The 26,115-nt window shown below is 40.9% G+C and overlaps 1 protein-coding gene across 1 annotated transcript; it reads right to left on the bottom strand.

Moving 5' to 3' along the window:
• Positions 1 to 772: 772 nt before the first annotated feature.
• Positions 773 to 16,724, bottom strand: Serpinb12 (serpin family B member 12). Its single transcript, XM_042693508.1, has 8 exons — positions 16,693 to 16,724; positions 14,627 to 14,812; positions 12,803 to 12,928; positions 10,886 to 11,026; positions 9,316 to 9,433; positions 7,196 to 7,338; positions 5,746 to 5,913; positions 773 to 3,785 (listed from the first exon to the last, which is right to left on the bottom strand). The coding sequence occupies exons 2-8, from the start codon at positions 14,792 to 14,794 to the stop codon at positions 3,381 to 3,383; spliced, it is 1,269 nt and encodes a 422-aa protein (XP_042549442.1). The 5' UTR covers positions 14,795 to 14,812; positions 16,693 to 16,724; the 3' UTR covers positions 773 to 3,380.
• Positions 16,725 to 26,115: the final 9,391 nt, after the last annotated feature.

Genomic DNA, 26,115 nt, shown 5'->3' with positions numbered 1-26,115 from the left:
ATCAAGCAACTTGTTCAAGTTAAGCTTTTCTTCCACTATATTTTGATTATTGATTCTATACCAATTTATCTATGTTCTTCCTCAGGAGCAACAGAACACTTGGAATTAATTCCTATGTTCTCTTTGTATCTACCAACTTTTTTTTACTATTTCCTGTGTATCTGAATAAAAAATAGGCCTATCACTAATTAAATTTCCAGTATGCCAGTTATCTACTTACTACCTTTAAAGTCTATCTAAATCACTTGGTTGCATTTTTATTTCGTAGCTGTCTTCTTATATCTCTGCACATTTTATCTTCAGAGTTCCACAGATATCATGTTGACATAAGTCTTACTAAGCATACCAATTTTTTTTCTAAAATTTTCTTCCACTCCCTGCCTTGAATCATTTTATGATGTTTCTCTTTTGTGTCTAGAGTAGAATATGTCTTTCTTAAGCACTATTTTTCTTCATAACCTACGTTTCCCCCTCTTTTCTCCTTGAACAGGAGATGATCTGTTGGAGCCTGTGTGTGCTGAGGATGGCTGTGTGGATTTCTCCCCTCTTCCCCCCATTCTGCATCACATGGCTGTGCCAGCCCCCTCACGCATCCTTGGCTAAGACACTGAGGAATGCCCCAGGGAATGTTATTAAAATGGAAACTTACTATAATCAAATATGGAATCTTATAAATTAAGTCTCCAGACTGAGCACTTCAGTAAGAGGTATAAATATTTGATTTTTTTAGTATTTTTATTGAATACAAAGAAAAATGATTTGGATTATTTTGATTAAGAAGAAAAGGATGACAAATGGATTGGGGGGAATAAGACAATAACATGAGCCATGGGGATAAAGACTAATTTTGGAGTTGTCATTCAGCTACAGAGCACCCTGCAGGCCCAGTTGGACCTCTGTCTTGGGTTATTGATACTGTGATCTTTTTAATACCATGCATGCCACAGAAGTAAACAGTAATTAGGGATGAAGCAACATGTTCTGACTTGCCCCAGATAAGGGCAAAACAGGAGAGGAGAGCAAGGGGAAATATGAATTAGACAATATGTGAAATTATAAGAAAGTTTTAGGTAGAAATAAAATTGAACACACACACACAATTCTGTAAGTTAGCAGCTACAAGAGATCCTGTTAGCTTCTATACAGCCATGGGTCCCTTGACAGAATATTTATGGTCAGCAGAAAGGAAGCCATTGCTTTTGAATCTGAATTACCTCATTTATTCTACCTGTTAACATTGCTGGGATAAAGGGAACTTTGAACTGAAAGACCCAGGAGCTCATTCCCCTACCAGTCTCCAGGATCGGGTGGGTTTTCTAGCAATTGCAGCTGAGTCCTCATTCTGCCTCTGGCAGTCATACTGGAAGGTAAACCTTGCCAGGGCCAGAAAACGAGGGTCCGAATTTCCTTTTCCCCCAAAACTGCCAAACAATCCAAAGACACATTGTTTTATTCCATAAAAGAGATTAGTCCATGAGAAGGCTGTGATCTCCATTCCCATCTGTGGGCCTGAAATGTGTCTCTCATAGCAGAACGAAGCCACTAGGGATGGTAAAGAGCCCACCATTGGGTCATATAGTTAACTATTGACCTGGCTACCTGAGAGGTGGAGACAGGAGGAATACAGTTGGAGGCCAGCCCCAGGAAAGTTGCTTGAAACCTTACCTGAAAAACAAACTAAATTCAAAAGCTCTAGGAGTGTAGCTCAAGTGGTAGAGTTCTGGACCCTAAGAAGCAAGTGAAAACCCTCAATTCAATCCCCAATATTGCTAAAGAAGAAAAGGGGAATGTTAACCCTAATGAGTCCCGCAAAACTTGCTGCAGCCTCCCTGAACCAGCACAGTGGCAGCTGGGAGGATTGTCATCAGGAAGAGCAGCGAAATGGGACCACAACCAAGATCAGAAATTCACCTTGGCAAAAAAGAAACTGGCCAATTCCTTGAGTTAGATGGGCTGGGCAATCGTCATTCCAAATCATTTAATGTGGGCTCAGAGGAGGAACTCAGATCGTTGAATCAGAGACAAAGCCGGAGGACCAAGCGTCTGAATACAGCGGGGGGTCAGGCGTTCAGTGGTGTGGAGTTGATGGAAGCAGCCACCTTGGAAAGGGTTTGCACATGCACCGTGTCCATGAGAGGAACTCTCACAGTGTGTCCAGGCAGAAGGCCTCTTGGAGAATGGCAAAGGGGTCCAGAGAGAGTGAGGAATGCGGAGCCCCGCTTCCACCCTGGTGGAACATGCTGGGTTTTTAGGAACACCTAGCCACAGATGGAAACTCTCTGGGGAAGGGAGTGAAAAGACAGAGGGAAATGTTACCTGATGATGTCTTACAGTAATGATGCAACATGGAAAACTGAGAGACACCTTTCCTGGAAAATCCACTTGTCACCTTGCGGGCTCATTGTCCAATTGGTAATACAAATGACAGTTCACTGTTGTACTCAAAATGAATGCTGCTTGGGGGAATCATATCTCCTTGAGCAAGTCTTAATACTTCCACACCCCCTGCCATCTCCCACATCCTTGCCGCAGAAGACGTTAGGGGAAGAAGCCGGCACCTTACCCAAGGTGGGCCATGATTATCACTGCCCAGCAACACAGCCGGGTTTCCCAAACACATTCCAGTCAAACACTATCTCTTGCCATAGGTGTTAAAGTGATTTCTGAGTTTGCCATCCCAGAGAGGCAGGCTAATAAACTTTAAGGATTTCTTCCAAAGGAAGTAGATCAACAAAATCAATACCAGTCTATATATCAACTGATTTTCAAGTCACCCAGGATGAACAACAAAATGCATTTGATTTGTTTTGGTGGTACTGTGGTTTGAACTTAAGGCTTCACCCTTGGAGAGCAAGTCTACCACTTGGAAAAGACCTCAGCCCCTTTGTCTTTACTGAAATTTCAGATAAAGTACCTTTTTGCCTACGGCTGGCCTTAGATCATGATCTTCCTACCTGTGTCTCCCACAGAGCTGGGATGACAGGCATAAGCCACCATACCCATGCATTGGTTAAGATATTCAGCAGAGAGAATCTCACTAAGGTTTTGCCTAGCTTAGCCTTGACTCTCAACTCTCCAAAGTAGCTGGGACTATGGATATAAACCATCACATCCAGCCCCCACAGGCTGACATATTTTTGACAGCTGAAGGTCTTAAAGGTTAGAAAGGAGATAAAGGGTGCGTCAATACCAACAGACGAGAATCAGTTTCAGGGTGACAGGAGGATCAAGAGAAACTAAGGGTGATAGGGATCATAAAGTGAAGAGAGAATTGGATCATCTTTAGATATTATCAGAAACACAAGGAACCATGATTGATGCTACGGGAAGACTGCATTGTGTTTTCCTCTTGTACCCAAGTACTAGACATTGTGTCCCTTTCAAGGAGAGCAAACCCTGCCATAGAAAAGAATTGTATGGGTTTCATTGTGTTTGATAAAAAAGAGAAAAGGATGGTTGGCATTGAACTCCACCCAAGATGGCCGTGATCTTTCCATGCCAACAGCCCCACTGGCTGCAGCTGCCTGTGTACCAATTTCATCCACCTCCACAAAGGTCTTGTGGATCACTTTGGACAGGTACAGCTTAGGACTTGGAGAGATTCCAGTGAGATCAGCCTTCGTCTCATCAAAGATATCTGTAATGCCCATGTTGTACAGAGTAGAATTGAGGTCATAGGTATTTTCCATGGTGAACTGGGGGAAGGAGACAGACACTGATTCTTCTGACATGTTTTCTGGGCTGCTCCAGGCTACTATTTTTTCATAGCTTATGTGCTTTTCAAGCTACAAGAGGAAGAATATAATAGGTAGAGTTAGGTCACAATCCTACAAAGAATGGCTCAATTATTTCAAAGTACCTAAATTCATTTTAGCAGTTATTTAAATACAGCCACTCAACTCTTGTGAACAACTAACTCAGAGTTTAACAAAATGAATAACCCCTGTTTTCACTGTATTTGATGTTGGTATAATTTGGGGAAGAAAAGGGAAAAAAGTAAATTGTTTAAATAGGGATACTGGTGGACCCATTGCCACAATGAAATGTACAAGATGCTATGTTGAAAAACAAACTTTACAACTTTGGAGGGGGGGGCAAGGATGGTAAGGGGAAACAAGTAAATAACTTGGGTGGTGTGCAAGTGTACATAAATGTATTAATTGGAATACAGTAGATTTAGGGGAGAATTCAAACACTATAATTTCCTAGAAAAGCAGAATCATGGTTCAACAAAATGAACACCAGGAAACTGGTAACTTGAAGGGGCTGGAGAGGAGTAAAGCAAAAGGGGTAGACAAATCAAGGGGAGAAGGATGGTGTGCTCAAAACTTCCATATATATGGGTTGGGAATGTGGCTTAGTGGTAGAGTGCTTACCTAGCATGAAGCCCTGGGTTCAATTCCTCAGTACCACATAAGCAGAAAAAAACAGAAGTGGTGCTGTGGCTCAAGTGGTAGAGAGCTAACCTTGAGTGAAAGAAGCTTGGGGACAGTGCCCAGGCCCTGAGTTCAAGTGCCAGGACTGGCAAAAAAAAATCCATATATAGTCTTAATAAAAATAAGAAAACTGAAGGAAGAGTGGGGTTGGGAGGGATGGGTGAGAAGGTTGAAAGGGGTGACATTGATCAAGATGCATTATATTCATAAACTGCTTTGTCAGACGTTAACTTCCTTGTATAACTACTTAAAGATAATAAAAATAGTTAAAAATTAACAAATCAACTAATAAAACCCTAGGAAGATGAATAAATAAAACTCCATTGAGAAAATCTGTTTCCTCTGTAAAACCTATAGGACAATCTGGGTTCCAGCATTTGACAACCTTGTGTTCAGAGAACTGCACAGCTCACTGGGTAAGCTTAAACAAATGTGAATATTCTCTACCCAACAAAGATGATATGATTGAACTCTTGCAAAGATTAAACAAATAATATACATAAAATATTTAATATGCATAGAATAATGTTGGCATATGGTAAATTTTAAATAATGGCTGTTACAGTATTGTTATTATAATTAACATACTGAGTGCTCTCAGTTTCTCTCTCTCTCATTCTTTTTCTCATATCTATCCTTTATTTCTTAGGACAATATGCAATGCACCTCCCTAGCCTTCATTAATTCTTGCTCTTACTTCTATCAGTGTAAATGTACTCTCACAGAGAATCACAGAAATGATGTGGCAAAGGGTGAACTAATTCTGTGGTGATACTCACTAGACACTATTGGAAATGAACTTTATAACTTGGGGGGAGGGAGGTTGGGAGGGAAAACTGGGAGAAAATGAGGAAGGGATAACACTGTTCAAAAAGAAGTGTACTTATTACCTGACTTACATAACTGTAACCCTCTGTACATCATCTTTACAACAAAAATAATGTAGCCAAAAGTCTTGAACTCAAGTATGATGAAACTGTCTGATTAAGGGCAGAAGTGAACATCTTCAGGAAAAAGACAGCTGTTTCATTTATAGAAATTTCAAAGTTACTCAGTATCACACTGGAAAAAATTGATTGCAGAAATCTGTGGATTTTTGAAGACAAACTCCTATTCCTTGTTATGTTTTTTCGCATTTGTTCTTTAGGTTTGGACAAGTAAGACATATATATCTAATCTCACCCACATTTCTATATAGCCCTGGATATGACTGATAGCTGGACTCTAGCCCTTAGGATGGTAAATGATCACGTTGTTCTCTGGCGATCCGGAATGAAACTGTGGCATAGGTGTGACAAGGACGCCTTACCTCTTGGAGTCCCTTCGTGTTGTCCTGTGAACAAGGTGGCAGCAGGACAAACATGCTGAGCTTCCCCATATGGTACCGCATTTCCAGAATCTGGGCCTGCAGCTCCTCAATGAAGCCAATTCTAAACTGACCCTTCTGATTCATCATCTTTACACTCTTTTTCTCATTCTGCAGTGAACAAGCAAGAAGTCACAGGTGGTTATATATAGCTAACAAAATCCAAGCCCTGCTTCCCTTCTCTAAGATGAGAAAGATCTGCACCAGAAGTGTGGAGCCACACCAATGCCCCAGCCTGAGAGGCCTCTGCCTGTGGTCAGCCAGCCCTTGCCTTGCTAAACACTTCATCTCTCCATGCCTCTAATCCATCTTGCTGAAGACTAGGTATTAGTGGTCTTTTCACCCAAACATCTCCCATAACTTTGTCAGCCAAAGCAAGGCCAGCAAGCGTCCCATCTTCAATGCTGGCTCCACCCCCCAACTTCTAGCTTCAACCAGCACCTAGCTCCACATCACTATGTCTGCGGCCTAGACAGCCCATCCACAGCACCAAGGGAAGCCATAGTGAAAAGGTAATCATCTACATATTGAATAATAGCACCTACTATTACATAGGCTTTCTTTGGAAGAAAAGGCCCTACCCTGGACACCTTATATTTCATAATAACCTTGAACTTTGAGAGGTCCCCAATAGACAGCTGAGGATAGTCACCATTTGACAGGGGAAAAAATATGTGCACTGTGATAAAGCTAAACCAAGTACCCAGTGGTTGGTTGGGGTTTAGAATGAACAGAGATGTGACTTCTATGGCATAGCTAAGTAAATTAGCCTTTGTAAAAAAAATTTCTCTCAAATTCTCAGTGGAAATAGTAACAGCCATTTCATAATATTCTTTTGGAGAATAAATGAAATAACATAAGGATTGCATTCAGGGTGACACTTGGGTGGTCTCCTCCCTTAGGTACAAGAATTGCCCACGTAACCACAGAGTACTTCTCCCACGAGCCCTGGCCTTGGGCTGGCTTGAGTCTCTGACGTGAGGGTGGCGGGGGATACACGTCAGAGGAATGGAGCAAAGAAAGAAGACACTGCAAGGAAACAGAACAGGAAAACTAAACTCGGAGAAAATATGAAGCCCTCTCACTTCTCTGAGTTTAAGACAAGGATGCCAATTTGATTTGGTAAATGTATTCATTTCTAATTGCTTAACAAAACGTGTACCTACTTACCATGTACATGATATTCTGAAATACATGCATACCACAGAACAGCAAGCTCAGACATGTCACTGAACATGAGGTACTGACTACAGTTCATCACAAAATGTTCTTATCATAAATGCAAGCTTAAACTAGAAAGCTAAAAGCTGTAGATTTGAGTGGACCTATTGTAAATTTGCCGGGAGGGCTAACAGGTGGACTGGCTGGAATACCGCAGGCGCTCATACAGTACCTCATTTAGCGAGAAAGGGGCATCAACTGTGTTTTCACAGTCAAAGCTTTTTTCCCATTTGGCCTTGAAGTAAACAGCGTTCACCAGCACCAGCACAGTGGCATCGTTGATGGTGTCCTTGCCGAACAGTTCCTTGATCTTCCCTAGAGAAAAGGTGCCAGAGGACATTCTAAGCATTCACAGGGTATCCATGCCTGTAATCCTAGCTGATCAGGAGGCTGAGATCTGAGAACTATCAACCAAAGCCAGTTGGGGCAAGAAAATCTTGATTTTCTTGAGACACTTATCTCCAATTGGCCATCAAAAAGACAGAAGTGGAGATGAATCTCAGGGGGTTGAATGCCAGTCAAGAGTGAGAGAGAAACAAGAGGGAGAGGCCCTGAGTTCAAGCCCAGGTGCTCTCTCGTTCTCTCTCGTTCTCTCTCTCTGTCTCTCTCTCTCTCTCTCTCTCTCTCACACACACACACACACACACACACACACACACACACACGAAAGTACTCCCAGAGACAGAACTCTTAATACACCTCAATATGTCTAAGGTTAGAGAATGGCTCATTCAAGAACAACTCCAACCAGGTGTCGGTGGCTCACGCCTGTATTCCTAGCTACTCAGGAGGCTGAGATCTGAGGATCTTGGTGCAAAGCCAGTCCAGGCAGGAAAGTCCATGAGACTCTTATCTCCAATAAAACCACTAGAAATCTGGAAGTGGTGCTGTGTCTCAAGCGGTAGATTGCTTGCCTTGAGCTGAAAAGCTAAGGGACAACACCCAAGCCCAGAGTTCAAGCCCCACGACATACCAATAATAATAATAATAAAAACAGAACAACTCCAAAAAACTGAAGATCTAATAGAAGGGCATGTGTAAAATGATTATATTCAAGGGTGACAGATCCGGGTGCTGGTGACACATGCCTGCAGTCCTAGCCAGCTACTCAGGACGCTGATTCCTGAGGAGGGAGGTTAAAAGCTAGCCCAGGCAAAAAAAGCTGAGACTGTTATCTCTGATTAACCAACAAAAAGCTAAAAGTGAAGAGGTGGTCCAAATGATAGGGTAAAGAAGCTTGAGAGTAAAAACTAAGGGGAAGCATGAAAGGCTGAGTTCAGTCCCCAATTCCAGCACAAAAAATAAAATAAAATAACTGTGACTGGGAAGAAATGACCATGTAGGTACTCTGCATCCCTTTTAGAGACTTCTGCTATTCAGAGCTAGGAAAGTTTTGGGGGTTTTGTGTGTGTGCGTGTGTTTTTTAATTGTGAAAATGCCATACAGAGGAGTTACAATTACATGGGCAAGATAATGAGTACATTTCTTATCAAGCATTGTTGCCTATTCCTTTGTTTCCCCTTCCTATCCCTTCCCATCCTCCCCCACCCCAAACCCTTCCCACCCCCCAAAACCTCCCCATGGGCCAAAGTTGTAAAGTTCGTTTTTAGACATAACGTCTTGTACATCTCATTGTTGCAATGGGTCCACCTGTATCTCTATTTAAACGATTTGTTTTTTCCCTTCCCCTCCACAAATTATACCAACATCAAATACAGTGAAAGCAGGGGTTATACCGTGGGGGAGGGACATACAAAGCAACAAAGAAATCATCTTATAAATACATTAGAAACAATCACATGAAAGAAAAGACATTTGAATACTTATCTTGGGGTTCATTTCACCTAACATCAACTCATCTGACCTTTTCTGCTTGTCTCAGACATATACTAGTTATTGCAAATAAAGGAAACCATACGATTGCATTTATGTTGAATTCAAAGTGCCACTATTTGATATCATCTCAGCATCCCCTTTTTTTCTAAGAAATGCCTCTTTATTCACCAAAAAGTTGGTACAAAGACTTTTATTGTGGCTATAGTCCCTAAATAGCCAGAACTGCTCTGTTACTTTTTGCTAACTTCTTACTGTTAATAGAATTAACAGCCTACTTTGGTGGAAAGGCATTTTTTATTTATGTTGGCTCAAGAGTGACAATAAGCAACCGAAACTTTATAATTGTTTGCTGCTGTTCAAAATGAGCTTTGGACACAGTTTACCTATAGAAATAAAGATCAGTGGCCTGAAAAGCTCAGCCATGTTTTTGCCTGAAATGTATTTGGTCTTTCTTACCTTGACATTGACTTTCAACCCAGAAGTTGATCTTTTGTCTGGAATTCTCTGTGTCTTTCCGAAAATCAACACTTTCAATCGTTGTGTGGTAAAATTGAATCACACCATCTACATATTCCTGTTTGATTGAAATAAGTGGGATACAGCACAACAAAATTATGTAGATCTGCTAATGGGTTAGAGTAACTCAGTTGTAAGCAGTCTAATGGGATAGATGTTTGGGGTCACATATTATCTGAGAAGTAGCCTTTCCTTTTCCATCTAGCCCCAGTCCTAGTTTTGAAAAACATAATCAGTTATTACTAATGTATAGTTATAAACACTACATTCTTTCAGAGGGACCACAGTGTTCTTTATTTTAGCATAGATTGTATTTCTAAGTGGAAAATCTGAAGTTATAAACTGGTTGTAGGAGAACTTTCCTATATTTGAATTTTTCTTGTCACCCATTTGACTCTTTCTTGCATCATGAACTCAAGCAATTGTAAGGAAGTTGCATATAACAGGTCCAGGTAAATCTGTCCTAGGTAATATGGGTGCCTTGCCCCTATAATCCCCAGCTACTGGGATGTGAAGATTGCAAGAGTTGCAATTTGGGGACAACCTCAGCAAAACTTGTACAAGACCCCATCTCAACAGAAAAAGCTGAGCATGGTCGTGGTGTGCACATGGCATCCATGCAGGAAGCATAAACGGAGGATTGTGGTCCAGACCTGGCAGGTGTAAAAAGAGACATCCTGTCTCAAAGAAAACCCACAGCAAAAAGGCCTTGCGTTGAGTGAGACTCAAGCAGTAGAGCAGCTGCCTAACAAATGCCAAGCCCTGAATTCAAACTCCAATACCCCCCACTAGAAAAAAAAGGGGGGTCGGGGGAGGGTAAAATAGCAAATTTTGGTATATGTATTTTACCGTATTTTTTCAGTGAATGATACTATATACCAAAACTATTGTGTTTTGTGATATGTGAGTTTGTTAAATCTGTATTTTCCTCCTGGGATATGGAGTAGGAGAACACACTTTGGTGCAAAGTAGGTTCTGCTGGCCCCTCGCTCCCAGGATTGCCTGGGTGGCATCCTGGCCTGGGTTCACTCGTTCACCTCCGTTGCTTGGTGCGCTGCTCTTTCTGGACACACAGCAGCCCATACAGAGGGTCCTCCTACTCCACAGGGGCAAGACCTGTGGCTTCTGACTAGCACTGGGGCCTCTATTGGCCACAGCATATCTTGCCTGCGGGCCACCGAGGTTCCCCTAAGGCCTCGATCGTGGCACAAAAGGAAATTTTAGAGAATGACCTGAGGGCAGCCACTCAGCAGAGATGTGCCTCCCAGGCGCCTTGGTTGGGAAAGGCAGTCACAAACGGGCCGCGACGCAGCCCTCTCCGACTCAGGCCCCTTGCCCACCGCTCTCTGCCATCGACAAGGGCAGCTTCAGCCCAGTTGAAAACCGAGTAGACGCATACAAACATCTGGGGCAGAGGTGGGTTGGAGACCCCGCCAGGCACAGCGTCCTGGCAGAGAGTTTCGTGCTATCCGTTCCATGGCCGTCTAATCACCAGCCACGGGCGACTCACCGGGCAGAGGGGGAATTCCTGCTCCCCGTAGAGCCGGTTGGCCATACTAAGGGTGTAATACGCTTTGACCCGATCTAATTTGGAGAGAAGTTTCCCGAAGTAGCAGCTCAGCAGTTGATTGTCGCCTTTTGAAGATTCAGCCTAACAAAAGAAGAAACACACTGTCATCTGGAGCAGGGCGAGGAGAAAGGCTACACGAGGTGAAAAGGAGAATGGTTTTTGCACAACTTGGAGTCACCCAGGGCCATGTCATTTCCCGGTGTGGTTCTGTGGAGACTGAGAGTGACCCACAGCGAGGCTGCGGTATTGGATCCTCCCTGGAAAGCATAGATGGTATCTGGCACTACACAGGGTATTTTTACTGAGGAGTCTTTGGTTTGCCCTGTATTCAAAAAGATATAAGATAGTCGCTATGTCTCCTTTCAAGAGCCCCCACAGTGTGTGAGTGTATCTCTGCCTCTCTGTCTGATTGTCTACTGGTCTGTTCTGCTTCCCTGTTTGCTCAGTAAAGCTCTGCCATATTTTCTTCTGCTAAAAAAAAGAAAGATATAAGAAAACTAATCATCTGTCCACTCTCTTCTCCAACTTTCCAAGGTAGAGATAACCTGGGGAAAATCTCTCCACCTCCTGGTCTAAGAAACCATGAGCTGTCTGATCTGTGTGTGTGTGAGCAGCTTTCTAAACAAAATAGACAAAAGGCAAGAGAGAGCCAGAATTCCACAGTGACCCCGAGCCTTCCCCTTCCCTTTGACCATTCCCATCTGGAGAGCTATGACTTGAAGACACAGGTGATAACAAGGTCTGAGGTCAAGGTTTCTTTATCATGAGGAAGACAGCAATGTCTTCTCATTAAGAAACTAACTCATTTAAAATCATTTTTTCCAAGTCTTTCCATTTCTTAATAAATGGGACAATGTCAGCCAGGCCCAAAGAGACATAGGTCCCATGGTTTCCCTTATTTGCAATAACTAGTATATGTCTGAGACAAGCAGAAACAGTCAGATAAAATTGATGGTAGGCAAAATGAATCCTAAGATAAGGACTCAAATGGTTTTTCTTGCTTGCTATTGTTTCTAACATATTTATAAGATGATTTCTTTGTTGCTTTGTATGTCCCTCCCCCACGGTATAACTAACCCCTGTTTTCACTGTATTTGATGTTGGTATAATTTGGGGAGGGGAAGGGAAAAAATTGTTTAAATAGGGATACAGATGGACCCATTGCAACAATGAAATGTACAAGACGTTATGTTGAAAAATATACTTTACAACTTTGGCTGGGGGGGGGGGGCATGGATGGAAGGGAAGGGATGGTAAGAGGAAACAAAGGAGGAGGCAACAATGCTTGATAAGAAATGTACTCACTATCTTGCTCATGTAATTGTAACCCCTCTGTATGGTTTTTTCACAATAAAAAACTTATTAAAAAATATATTAACTCTATGAGCAAAAAAATAAAGGAAGAAGAAGAAACTAACTCACAGCCGGGTGCTGGTGGCTCACGCCTGTAATCCTATCTACTCAGGAGGCTGAGATCTGAGGATCATGTTCAAAGCCAGCCCAGGCAGGAAAGTCTGTGAGACTCTTATCTCCAAGAAACCAACAGCAAACCAGAAGTGGTACTGTGGCTCAAGCAATAGAGCTATCGCCTTGAGCTGAAGAGCTGAGGGACATCGCCCAGGCCCAGAGTTCAAGCCCCACAACAAACAAGGAAGGAAGGAAGGAAGGAAGGAAGGAAGGAAGGAAGGAAGGAAGGAAGGAAGGAAGGAAGGAAGGAACTCACATCCAAGACCATACCAAAATACAATTAGAAAGAGAGATGATTAATATGACTTAGTCAGAGGGACGAGGCAACCTTACCCAGTACGGGCAGGCAGAAAGAGCAGTTGGCAGAGGACAATGAGAGGTGCAGCTCACCTGCTGATCCGATGTCTTCCCTTTCTGCCCTTCCAGGGAGCTTTCGGCCTGCACTTCTTTTGTGCTTTTTAGACAAGGATCGGGTTCTTGGCTTACATTCTGGGAAAGTTCGTTGAAGTGGAGTACCTGCGTGACAAGGGGAGAGGGTCCCTCAGACGACACAAACGGTGGGACATCTAGATCATTTCACATCTAGATCATTGTCACAAAAAATGACAATGATGGTGCTTGCATAGTTCACAGAGCAAGCTTAAAGACATGTTCCTTTTTTTTTTCCTTGGATTATTAGGTGGATAGAAAGGAAGTAACAGAAATCCCTCTTCTCCTGGGACTGAGTTAACATAGCCAGACTAAAAGAACAGAAAAAAAAATCCATGAGCTACATGTAGCTCTCAAGAACTTGATACATGGCCAGTCCAAATTGGCTAGAATAAGCCTAAAGTGTGCACCAGCTAATACGCACAATATGAATGTAAAATACCACGTGAAACATTTTCTGTTGATTACATGATAATAGTTTAGAAATGGGAGACCAAGGAGCATTGAGGATTAAAACTATTCTTATCTATCTTACCTCTTTAATGTGGCTACGAAAATTCTTTTAATTATGTATGTGGCTTGAATCGTATTTGTGGAAGACAGTAGTAATCTAGAATTTCAAGTACATTGGGAGAGTAGGGATGGCACCCAAGCTGTCCACAGCCTTGTGGGGGGGAATGGAGTATCCTGTGCTGCTCACACTAAGGGAGTGGGATGGTGCACACCACCGCCTTCTGACTACTGAATGCCTGGAGAAAGATCATCAATTGCACCTGAAAGATCCAATGCATGTTCTACGGCCAAGAACATAACACTAATACTCCAGCAAGGCTAAGGAGATACCTAAGTCATAATGACGCCAAACACATTCGACCTCAGCCCTTGAATTTAACTCCTCTGCACTCTAGAACAACAGCTTCATTCATGCTGGGCCCTTGTGTTAGGTGCAAAAGCTAAGGAAATAAGAGAGCAGCCTCCGGAGCTTATAGTTTCTGTGGGGAGCTGTTTGTGTCGCTTTCATTCTAGGCCAAACGCTGAGCTAGGACAACGATTTCTGCTTTAGGAGTCACATTCTAGAGAAGGAAGCACAGAAGAACAAGGTGCCTGGTCACTGGTGTGCAGCGTGTGGTAAATGGAAAAATGCCACATGGAGAGCATGTCCAGGAATCTGTCCAGGACTGGGAGCCTGGCTGGGGCATTGGATTGGTAAGTCAGAGTGGACCTTTCAGAGGTGGTAAACACTGAGCAAGGGCTTCAAAGATAAAGTTATCTAAGAGACTGGGTGTCTGAAAGCCATCAGGCAAAGGGACCCAAACAAAGTCCCCTAGGCAAGAGTATGTGGCTTTCCCATGGAAGCAAAGAGATCAGTATGACTGGCAGCAAAGTAAAGTAAAAGATGGAGAAACGGGGTGTGTCTGGGATCAAATCCCCAGGTCACATGAGCTATTGGCAAGACGTATGTGCTCACTGTGGGCTCAAAGAGAAGTCTGGTTTTTCAAGGAGCTGATAAACAGGATCTGCTTACAATGTGAAAGGATCTTAGTCAGAGCTGCACAGTAGCAGGTTAGAAGAGATATGGGTAGCTCAGAGCTCAGGAAGGTGGTGCCAAGTACCTGCATTCTGAATATACTTCAGTGGAAGGGAGGAAGGGAGGAAGGATACAAATAAAGGCTCAGAGTCAGAAGGCCCTGAAAATGCAGGGAACAACCCAACTCCTCTGAGCGCAGGGTGAGTGTCTTACTCTGAAGGTTCGGGACCTCATACCGCACCTCCGTGGATATGTACCTCATCGATCTGAAGTGCGCTGTCACTGCGTGCTCCCAGGCGGACCATGCCAAGGGCAGCTGAGAGGCTCAGAGGGGAGAAAAATATGTTTTGATGACCATCAGCCTTGCTAATCTCTTGGAAAAGATCAAAGCAAAATTTGGTGTTTGCAGCTATAAGGGAATCCATTGTAAAAGTGATGACAACCTAAAACAATAAGAGAAAAAACGAATGAGTTCAGGGCAATAGGCAAACAATTCTCATTTCTAAACATACACACCCAAGATAGATGATAGATAGATAGATAGATGACATATAGATAGATCTAAGTATTTATAGATCTATTTATAGACATATAGATCTAGAAAAAGATAAAGATATATCTTGAGTATGTATGGGAATTCAACATTGTCTCATTCTATAGAAAGCTACCACTGTGTTTAATAGAAAAATACTACAATGAACATCTTCATAAATCTAGATCTTAATTTCTTCCATATTATTTCTTTAGGATATCTTTTTCAACCTTGGGTTTCTAGGCCAAATGTTATAGGGTTTTAAACTTTCATACAATAATCCCAGCTACAGATGGAACAAATGCATCACAATCTCACCATCTATAGATAATATCACTGCTTGGCATTCTTGACCATTTCAAAAGTTAGAAAAGGTGATAGTACTTTTAATTGACATTTCATTGATACCTGCTAACATTTGGCCATGTGTTCTTTTCTGTCTTTAGATTTCCCTGTAGTTGTCTCTTAATGCATTTATCGATCATCTGCTGTAGTAACTTATTGATTGGTTGTTAGGAAGATCTCATATTATATGCATATTTTATGCTTTACAAAACTGTTTAAAATTACTTCCATAGCTCCTGTCATGTCCATCCCCTCCCAAAGAGTAGATGTCACCAATTAACAGATTATTGGTAGATTGTTATTTTGTACGCATTAATTAGTCGATTATTAGTGGCATAGGCTAACTACATTTATGTTGTACTGCTTTCCTTAGTACACTATGATGAAGAAAGCTATTCCTCATTATGCTTAAATTAGTTATTAAATTTTCTTATTATACAAGTTTTTTATACTCCTGTCCGAAGAAGAGGTTCAATGTTTTTATTCATCGTTTTTCTTTACCTTACCAGTAAAGAACACATGGTAACCCATAGAAAAATTAAGATGCATTTGAGGATTTATTTATTATATGCCCCTTGTTCTCCAATAAATCAAACATCTGAAATAGTAGATTAATTATTTAAACATTATATACAATAATAAGCTGTAATCAGTAGAAATATTACACAGTAGAATCAGCTACTTATTAATTTTCTACTCTACTATAAACAGTTCATTTATTATAATATGGTTCCTTCTAAAGCACAAATGTAAAAACTTACACTACCTACATGCTCTCACTACCTAAAATATTCTGAATGAAATTGTTCATTCCTATGTCAAATAGAAAGAAAAAATACCCCCAAATACATCAGATCTTACAATTTCCACAAAACTTCTAATAACTCAAGAGTGAAATCCCAGCTTTACACAGGTAAATGCTATTCTGCTGGTATAAATATTCAAACCAAGTTATATAAAACTAGATAATAATCTCTGAAAACAAGGAGGCATTTGTGAAAAGTAGTATCAAATATTTTCTAACTTACAGTTCAAAAGAGGCCTTGAAATTTATGTTGCTTAAATATCATACAGTTTCACATGTCAAAAGCAATGCATTAAGAGATGAAATCCAATTGTAAAAATATGTCATGGTATAAAAAAGATTCAAGCATCCTATCTTTAAAAAAAAAATCAATCACATCCATCAGACATCTGACCATGGGTTTGAGGCTAAGCGAAGCAAGAGACATTATTCATATTTTCTAATCAGTATCACCACATCTGCAGGAAATCTAAGGCATCGGAAAACAACTTACTCTTTCTTTTAAGACATTTGAGTTAATAAAAATAGCATATTCTCTAGTTGAAATCATATTTCCTTTGAGTTTCTATGGTGGAAAATAATCTTCCAATACAGTGTTCATTGTTTTAAAATAAATTATGTTAGGCAATGTGAGAATTTACCTTCTTGCCTTCAGACTTGCTGCTGACAGCTGGCCCGGTTAAGTTTCAAGCCACACCCTCTCAGGACTGGAACTATATTGATGCTGCCCGCCCACCATGGCACTTTTCCAAATGCCAGGTTGGAATCTAGGCTAATATTGTCTTTGATTGATGGAAGGGAAAAGGAAAGAGCTGCTGATTCTGTTTTAAAAAAACAGTATGTTCTCAAACAAATTAAATGTTTCACATACTGTGCTTATATTTTCTATGCTCCTTCTACCTGGGCCTTTTTATTTTTCTTCATATGATACTAAGAATTGAACTCAGGGCCCTAAACCTACTAGGCAAGAGCTCTCCCACTGAGCTAATACTCCAGCGAAACCTAACTAGTGCTTTTAAAGAGTCCTTAAAATGGTTTTCCATCTGCACATTTTGCTCCAAATTCTACAGCAAAGCAAAGCAAAGATGTTTTACATTATGTATTCATTGTGTTAGATAACCATTTGAACTTAAGCTATTTTGAGCTTCTTTATCTGGTTATTACAGGGAACTTGCAAAGTGTGTTTTTAGCTACTTTGAAAATTGTGAAGATTTTTCCTTGTAGCCACAGGTATGGAAGGGAGTTATTATTTGATTATTGATTAGAATAACTGGCTGGCAGAGAATGGGAATTAATAAAGCATGCTGAAAGAGAAAACAAGAGAAACAGAGACCGAGAGGGAAAAGAATAAACTTTCTAGAAGAGAAACAATTTATTGGGAATGGGGAAATTGATTGACTCCACCAATGTCTCCAGAAAGGTGAACTTCTGGTCAGGCACCAATCTTGTGCAAATATGTGCAGCAGATATAGACAAATTCTGAAGAAAATATTTTTCATGAAAGAAAATTTGTTTTGGAGAATATAAACTCCTTATGCAGCTAAAGCACTCATGAAGAAGTAAACATTGTTATTCTAAGACAAGATATCAGTCAATGGACATGAGTGCCTAAACATGGATTTTCTTCATTTTCAGTAAACAAATGTGCTGTTAATATTATTCACAGCACAATCCCTTGAAAATGAGGATGTGGGGTTTTCCCCCCTCCAAATGTTTCCATAAAATTCTAAAAACCAGTCTAGTCATTGTCTGGGATAAGAACGTTAAAATGTGAATCAATTAACAGTTTATTTTGGTGGTTCATTATTTCAGTTTCTGTTAAAGAGAGTACTCGTTACAATCAGAACAGGATGGATTTTCCATGGTCCCGTGGATTTTCAGATTGTCACTTGCATTATTGTTGGCTGTTGATATTGGACTGCACTTCTAGGTACCTCAGCAGATTCAAAGCTTATTTGATTATCTAAGATTGCATCTGTGGATCCTCTCAAATAATCCAACAAAGATTTGGCTACAGATGACTGTGCCTTACAAGCTTAAAATTTTGGTGTGGTGTAGTTATTCAGTATGATGAAATCTGCCACTAAATGTATCTACATTTGGTAGCTTAAAGAGGAAGGAGGTACTCTTTAGACATTACCATATGCCAAGCACCATTTGGCACTTTGCTCATATGATCCCATTCAAGCAACTGAAAAGATCCTTTCCATCCCATGACTTCAAACACCAGAGAATTGCACTGGAGTTTGAAGGAATTTCCAGAGTTCACCTAACCTGCCAGTGCTATTCAAGGCAAGCAAGGAAAAAAAACTCTGTGTGAAGAGACCGTAAAAATTGCTTCTGTTCCATCCAGTATAGATAATTCCTCCTGAACATATATGACTCATTATGAATTATAAGCCAATAAATTAACCAATTTTCTGCCTGAAATAAAAAAAAATAGTCAAGGATGCCAGAATGACTCACTCATCAAAGTCTTTGTCATTCTAACACAAGGCAGTTTGCTTTTTTTAAAGGCTCCCACTGATAAAGGCAGTATATTTGAAATATTACATAGAAGAAACATCATGCCAAATTTTGTATCTCAAGACTGCGGAATCAAAAAGGAAAGTATTGGCATAAACAGTATCATCTAATGAAAATATATCTCATACTTAAAGAAAGGAAAATATATCTCCCATTTAAAGACAGGAGATTTATCTCTTCTCTGTCATTTTCCCTGAACTTAAAAGCCTGGTCATATAACTTCCAAAATAAGACTGAAAATTCTGTTCATTAAGAAATAGCAAAAAAATCCACTAAGTAAGAAATAACAAAATAATAAAGACTACATACAACACAATAAACTTGTTTTAAACCTTGTAATCACCAAGCCAGGCTCCAGAGGCTCACACCTGTAATCCTAGCTACTCAGGAAGCTGAAGATGGCAGTCTGAAGCCAGGCTGGGCAGGAAAGTCCAAGAGACTCATACCTCTAATTAACCACTAGAAAACCAGAACTGGTGCTGTGGGTCAAAGTGATACAACACTAGCCTTGAGCAAAAAAGTCCAGGGACAGTACCCAGGCCCTGAGTTCAAGCCCCACTAATTGCTTTCCCCATAAAATCTTTTTTTTCTTTTTTTTTTCAGATCTCAAACTGAAGCTTCTAGGATTGGAAATAAAGTCAACTGCCTGCTCAAATATGACAGAGATTGAAGATCAAAGGCAGACCAGCAATGAGCTAGCCGAGAGGACAGGAAGGCCCAGACAGAGCTAACTGATTAACAGCTGTCGCCGGGGACCTCCTAAACCTCAACGAGCTCACCTGTCAAAATAATGTGGTTTTCTATCTTCTGTATTAGGTATCTATTTGTGCCATTAATATACTTACATAGTAGTCTTACAAAAACTTTTCATTTCCTATCCAAGTCTTTATCACATGTATTTCTTTCCCACACTGTAAGTCGGGACTTCAGCCTTCAAAGCAGGATTCAAAAATTACACCCCGGGGGCTAAATTCAGTCCATTGCTGAATAAAGTTATATTGGAAAGCATCCTGCTCATTGGCTTACTACTGTCTATGGCCTTTGCTCTCAAACAGCAGAGCTGAGAAGCTGCAAAGCAGCTGTGTGTGTGTGTGTGTGTGTGTGTGTGTGTCTAGAGCTGACCCAGCTCTTCACTGAAGTTTGTTGATCTCTGCCTTACAAGATGACATGTCATCAATTTTAGAGTCTGTGAAGTATTTATATCCTGAAATAAGTGATTGTTCCTTATACTAGACAAAGGTATAAAACACTAATAAGAAGGAGAATTTCGTGTGTGTGTGTGTGTGTGTGTGTGTGTGTGCGCGTGTGTGTATCTGTCTATGTTACAGTCCCAGGGATTTAATTCAGGGCCTGGTCGCTGTCCCTGAGCTTTTTGGGTGAAGGCTAGCACTCTACCACTTGAGCCATAGCTCCACTTCCAGCCTAACTCAAGAAAAGTCTCATGGACTTTCCTGCCCAGGATAGCTTTGAGCATCAATCTTCAGATCTCAGCCTCCTGGGTAGCAAGGATTACAGGGGTGAGCTAGTTTCTTCCATTTCAATTTAACCTCAACCCCAGGTAAAACTATAAGCTCCTTAGTATTGCTATTTAAAAAAAAATAAAGCTCAGCTGCTGATTTATGGAACCACTACTTATCAAAGGCTGTCCGTGTGCCAGGCACTTGATATAGGATGAATGAGCACCTTTGTCCCTGCACTTGTGATATTGAATGCAGTAAGAGTTGACCATCCAAACTGTACTGCCTACTCCTAGTCATCATAAACACTACTAAGGATCTAACCCATAGCAGGTCCTTCCATGCTATGCAGTAACTCACCCAGTCAGTCAGTCCTTTCACTGAGACAGAAAAGGAGACATTGCTATCCCAACATGAGATGAGAAAACTAGGCCTCAGAGAAGTTAACTTGTTCACAGCCCTGATGCTGGAAAGTAGCCAAATAATTGATAACCTGCTACATTGCTATGTCTCTAACCCCAAGAATAAAGATACACAGTATCTATAGCTTCACAACCAGGATAATTAGTCCCCAATAGATATTGCTACCTTCAGAAGCTTGCCCACATGTTGGCACATACCTGGAAGCCAGTGAGGACCGTCCTCAGCTTAGGTTTGTGCTCTAATGAAGTCAATTCAATAGCACGCAGACAAAGGATCAGCCAGGTCTTGCAGCCTGTAGAAACTGGTGCGGAGAGGTGTTGAGCAAGCAGTTCTATGACTTGTAAATAATGATCATGAATCAGAATCTTTTCAAGCTGGCTCTCTGCCTGCTTATTTCCAAGAAGCCATAGGTGAGGGGCTAGTGCCTCTAATAATTTGCCTACTAAAAGGGGAAGGGGTCTAGGCCTCATGTCTCTGTTCTTTATCCCCCCTAGACAACCTGTAGACCTCTTCAAGTGCTAGGATGGACCATGAGTTCCTACATTTATAAATAGAGCACACAGGATCCCAGGGGAATCATTTTCATATCCTCTGCCAATGAACCCCCACCAAATGGACTGAGTAGGAATGGAAATATGGGAGCCAAGTTTAAAGCTATCCTGCTCAGATCGTGTCAGTGTATCAGCTTGTGTTCTCCAGGCTTCTGTTACCTACTCAATCATGACAATGCCCTAACCTCCCTTGACAGTTCATATATCTACCATCTGGCATCGCAGAGCAGACCTAACAAAAAAGCTAAAGTCTCCCCAGTGTTCTCTCCTGTTCCTTCCTTTTCGTGTCTGTCTTCCTAGTCTCCTCCATCCCCTCTCCTTCTGTCCCTTCCCCTCTACCCGCCCCCCCCTCAAATAGGGCTATTTTTGATTCATTCTGTCTCGCCAGTTGTTACCATACAACACTGACTCTTTTTCTACACATATTTCATATTCTGTTCAAGATATTTGAGGTCATTTAGTCCCATCTCTACTGTTAGATTGAAGTATTCCATTGAATGTGCACAGATAGGCTCTTGTTCTTCTCCTAATTCAAGAAGAACACACACACAGACTATGACAAAAATAGAGAGGCTCGTGGACTGCAGTTGAACTACAAATGCAGACCATACCTCACTATGGGCAAAAACCCCATTGGTCTGTAAGAAATTGAATTCCATAAGCCAGATTTCATCATCTAGAGTAATAATGATATCATGGAAAACACAACTGTAACATCAGTAAAAAGTTATTCAGTGAGGGAGATGGCTGAACATAGGGGGTAATAAAGTATAAATGAATTTTAAATAAGGCATGTCATTTGAGAGAATTTTATATATTGAAAACTAATTTATAAGCCCATCAAAATTCACAATGTCCAATTATCCCATATGCTCTTTATTCTAATTGAGCTCATACTATATTTGTAATTTGGTGGCCTTTTGTCATTTAACATTTTTACCTAAACTTGTCTCCGAGTTTTAAAATTCTATTGACAAGAATTACTTTTAATGACTATGTGAATGAGTAAATGCATGACTCATCCATTCTCTTGACATTTTGGTAATTTCCAAATGAATATAATGTGCTATTTTAAAAAATCTTTGATTTTAAACTTTTGAATGTCAGATGCTCTCTTCAGAGTAGATACCTAGATGTTGAATTACTGGATGAAATCCAGGAAAACTTCCAGCTGCAATGGGGCCACACCAAACTGTTCTCTAGAGAAATCCAACCAGCAGGGCGTGGAAAGGGCTGCCTTTCCACCTGAGTTACTTTGTTAACCACTCTTCTCTCCTGAGCCAACTCCTCTCCTAAAGGAGGTCCCTGAGTCAGGAATGAACGTGGTCAGCAGTCTTTACAATGCTCTGAACATAAATCACTACTCTGCCCAGGGAAACAAGAGGCTTTTAGATTCTCCAGGATCCATTCAAGTAAGGTTTTGAGCATCCTTGAGACTAGCCTGTCACCGTGGGGTGGGGACAGGGTGTCACTGCCTAATTTTCTGTGTATTCTTAAGGAAACAAAGACACGATGGAGCCTCCCTGTGACTCTCGCATCTGATTATATTTCTGCATCTGCAGGGGCACAGCATGTGTCTAAACGTCTTCCAGAAGACATGCCACTTTAAACACCTGGCAAGAAGATGAGCCTCCAACAACTGCAATCTATCTGGGTGTTTTCGGATGGTCCATGGCTATTGAACCATCTAGCAAGTTTGCCTGGCTGGAACATATCTATCTCTCCTTTCCTTCCATTCTAGTGGTTTCTTGGGGAGCAGACACCCCACAGTGCCTGTCTCCCAGTGTCCTTGGGGAATAGAAAGTTAGGAAAACCCTATGCCAGACATCAGTGTGAGGATCCGAATCGAGAAATAGGTCTTTGTTGGCCTTTTGGGAAAAACGGGGGAGGAGGATCCCTGGCAAGTAGCAAAGCTGAGAAGAGTCGTTTCCAGTTCCTTCTTATACACCTTCCTCTGTTCTCCCACCTCCTAGACCTTTCCTCTCTCCGCTTCTGGAGATTACAACAATAAAACTACTATGACTCCCACAATTCTATACTTACTCAGAGAAAGTCTGAACGTTTTGTGCAAACCATTTTTCTATTCTTTGTTTTCAATGGATTTAGGGGTGGGGGAGTAGTGGGATTTGAACTCAGACCCTCCCACTTAGCAAGCTCGCTACCACTTGGGCCATACTCCTGGGACTTTTCATTTTTAGTTTGCTTTTCAGAGAGAATCTCGCACTTTGCCCTGGAGCCATCCTTGAACTGCGATCCTCCCACTTCCACTTCCAAAGTTGGCGGAATTACTATTATACCTGGTTTGTTTTAGAGAGAGAATCCTGCTAGTGTTTCTTTTAATCATGATTCTTCTGTCTACACCACCCAAGTAGCTTGGATTATAGATATGAGTCACTACTCCCAGCTTCAATAGATTGTTTTTTAAAAAACATTTTTATAACTATTGAAAAAGTTCACAGGAGTAAGCATTCTTTCTTTCTTTCTTTCCTCTTCTTCTTCTTCTTCTCCTTCTCCTCCTCCTCCTCCTCCTCCTCCTCCTCCTCCTCCTCCTCTTCCTCCTCCTCCTCCTCCTCCTCCTCCTCTTCTTCTTCTTCTTCTTCTTCTTCTTCTTCTTCTTCTTCTTCCTCCTCCTTATGTGCTCTGAGTCCTTGAAAAGCCTTTGTCCATGCTGCTAATAAAAAATATTAGAGCCCAGATGCAGTGGCTTGCACCTGTAATCCTAGCTACTGGGGAAGCTAAGATCTGAGGAGTATGGTTTGAAACCAACCCTAGTAGGAAAGTCCATGAAACTCTTATCTCCAATTAACTACCAGAGAACCAGAAGTAGTGCTGTGGCTCAAAGTGATAGACTGCTAGCCTTGAGCACAAAAGACCAGGGACAGTGCCCAAGTCCTGAATTCAAGCCCCATGACTGACAAGAAAATAATTAATAATAATCATTATTATTATTATTATTATTATTATTATTATTATATACAGCTATATAGCTGGTGTGTAGGGACAGAGAGAAAAATTGGGAGAGAGCAAAGGAAAGGGTGACATTGTTCAAACAGAAATGTACTCTTTACTTGACTTATGTAACTGAAATGCATCATCTTTACAATAACAATAACAATTGTTTTAATTATTGGAATCTTTGAAAACAGTTCTGGTCACAGAGAGGAAAAGCAATACCAGAAGACAGGAATGGGATTGGTGAGTAAGGAGCCTTAGTTCTCTTCATATAAGAAAACTCTTAGATGGATGCCCATAGTTAACATATTGGCTAACAAAGGGGGGAAAACTCAAAGAGAATTCACTGCCATCAATTCTATCTAGTTACCTGAAACTTTAAAGGGAAGAGTAACTGATTATGTATCAAGTCAAGGAATTTGTCTCATTTTATTTATCTCAAATACTTCTCATTTCAGAGACTACTAGGACAAAAGACGACATCCAGGACCTTGAAGACCCTCAGTGATGCCTAAATTCTCAGACCAACAGAAGAGAACATAAGTGTTTCCTCAGTCTAATAGTTCAAGAGAAGTATCAGGGCATTCACTTGGAAAATTCTGACTTAAATGTGTGTTTGTGAAGTCGCTGAGCATGTTTTTATATTCAGGATTTACTGGTCCTTCCTGCTTCTTCCAAGCAGAGGATAAAGGAAATTTATAAAGTGAGGACTCAAAATATGTTACCTCCAAAGTGTGGTGCCACCAGTGAAAAGGAACTCACAGGTGGGACAAGAGACAGACAGACAGAGACAGAGAGACAGAGACAGCGGCAAAGGTCACTCTTTTGCTTTGTCCTGCGTATATTATAAGCCAGGTTCCTCACCAAACCTAAGATGCCTTTCTTTTTCTGCTGCTTAAAATTCAAGAAATCACACACACGCACACACACACACACACGCACATGCACCGCACACGCACACACACACACACTCACAAAATGAGACTTATTTTTGGTAAATTCACAGTGACTTGGTGACCCACCAGTTTCTCTCCTAAGGGAAAACAAATTACATATAATCTTTCTGTACTTTTTTGCATGAGTGTGTTCTTTTGCTCAAGCTAAGCTCTATTCTGACTTAGGAATTCTCTTGGTATATTTGTTCATTATCTGCATTCAGTTATAGAAGCAAAAGGGTTGTTGTGGTTTTATTTTTCCAGCATTAAAAATTGATTTTAACTATTTGGTAAGTCACTCATACAGCTTTCATGCAGATAAGCATGTAAGCAAAAGCCAATCATATGACATGAGTTATAAAATTAGCATTACATTTGTTAAAGCAACACTCTGAACATCACCACCACGTTGGTACACATCACATCTACCCACAGAGATGGCAGAGAAGTATTCAATTAAAACCATGTCACAGCCATATCAACAAATGCCCTAGGCGTAGCTAGGAAAATTGACTAAGGACGCCATTAAGTCCCCTTGACAGCAACTCTTCACACACAAGCTGTTCAGACACTTGAGTGAATCCGAGATTGGGCAACTGAGTGTATGTGCAGGTCACCAGCCAGGCATAGTCACGGTACAGCTTGGGCTTCCCGATCACATAGGAGTATGGGGCTGGGATCTGCACTGTGCCTTTTATGAAAGCACATTGCTTCAAACTTACAGGACAGAAAACTTGAACTGAGAGTTTTAAACCATAAAGTAACAGGAATATGGAAAATATGAAAATTTGTGAGATATCTTCTAATGTGGAAAATATGAATATATTTTAAAAGAGAGGGTAGCGGATTTTCCATGCTCTAATATCTTCAAAACAAAATGTTTTAAACTAAGCCTGCTTTTTATCTGTTAGATGACTGTGATTTAAGATCTGAGTAGATCAACAAGCTCTTTCATAGCACAAGTGAGATATATATATATATAGTGGGTTCTTTCCTTTCATCAGATTTCCTGTCCATTATGAGGGCAAAATTAAGGGGTTTTTTTATCATAAGACATTTAATGTCTCCAAGTTTTATACAGGAAGGTATATCGCACCTATTCTGATAATCCTTATGTTATTAACTTCTTTTATTTTTTGTACTAGTCCTGGGCTTGAATTTAGGGCCTAGGCACTGTCCCTGAGCTTCTTTTTTGCTTAAGGCTAGTACTATACCACTTG

This window comes from Dipodomys spectabilis, unplaced genomic scaffold (assembly GCF_019054845.1).
Source record: "Dipodomys spectabilis isolate Male_0828 unplaced genomic scaffold, ASM1905484v1 ptg000169l, whole genome shotgun sequence".
In the NCBI taxonomy this organism is placed as follows: Eukaryota; Metazoa; Chordata; class Mammalia; order Rodentia; family Heteromyidae; genus Dipodomys; species Dipodomys spectabilis.
The sequence above is the reverse complement of the archived record's forward strand: the minus strand, read 5'-3'. Positions and strand labels throughout refer to the sequence as shown.

Coding starts and splice junctions, on each gene's coding strand:
- Serpinb12 (XM_042693508.1), bottom strand. CDS start 14,794: ATGGATTCCCTTATAGCTGCAAACACCAAATTTTGCTTTGATCTTTTC. Junction 11,027..12,802: donor GGAAGACATCGGATCAGCAG/GTGAGCTGCACC, acceptor TTCTTTTGTTAG/GCTGAATCTTCAAAAGGCGA. Junction 7,339..9,315: donor GGTTGAAAGTCAATGTCAAG/GTAAGAAAGACC, acceptor CCTTTTCTCTAG/GGAAGATCAAGGAACTGTTC.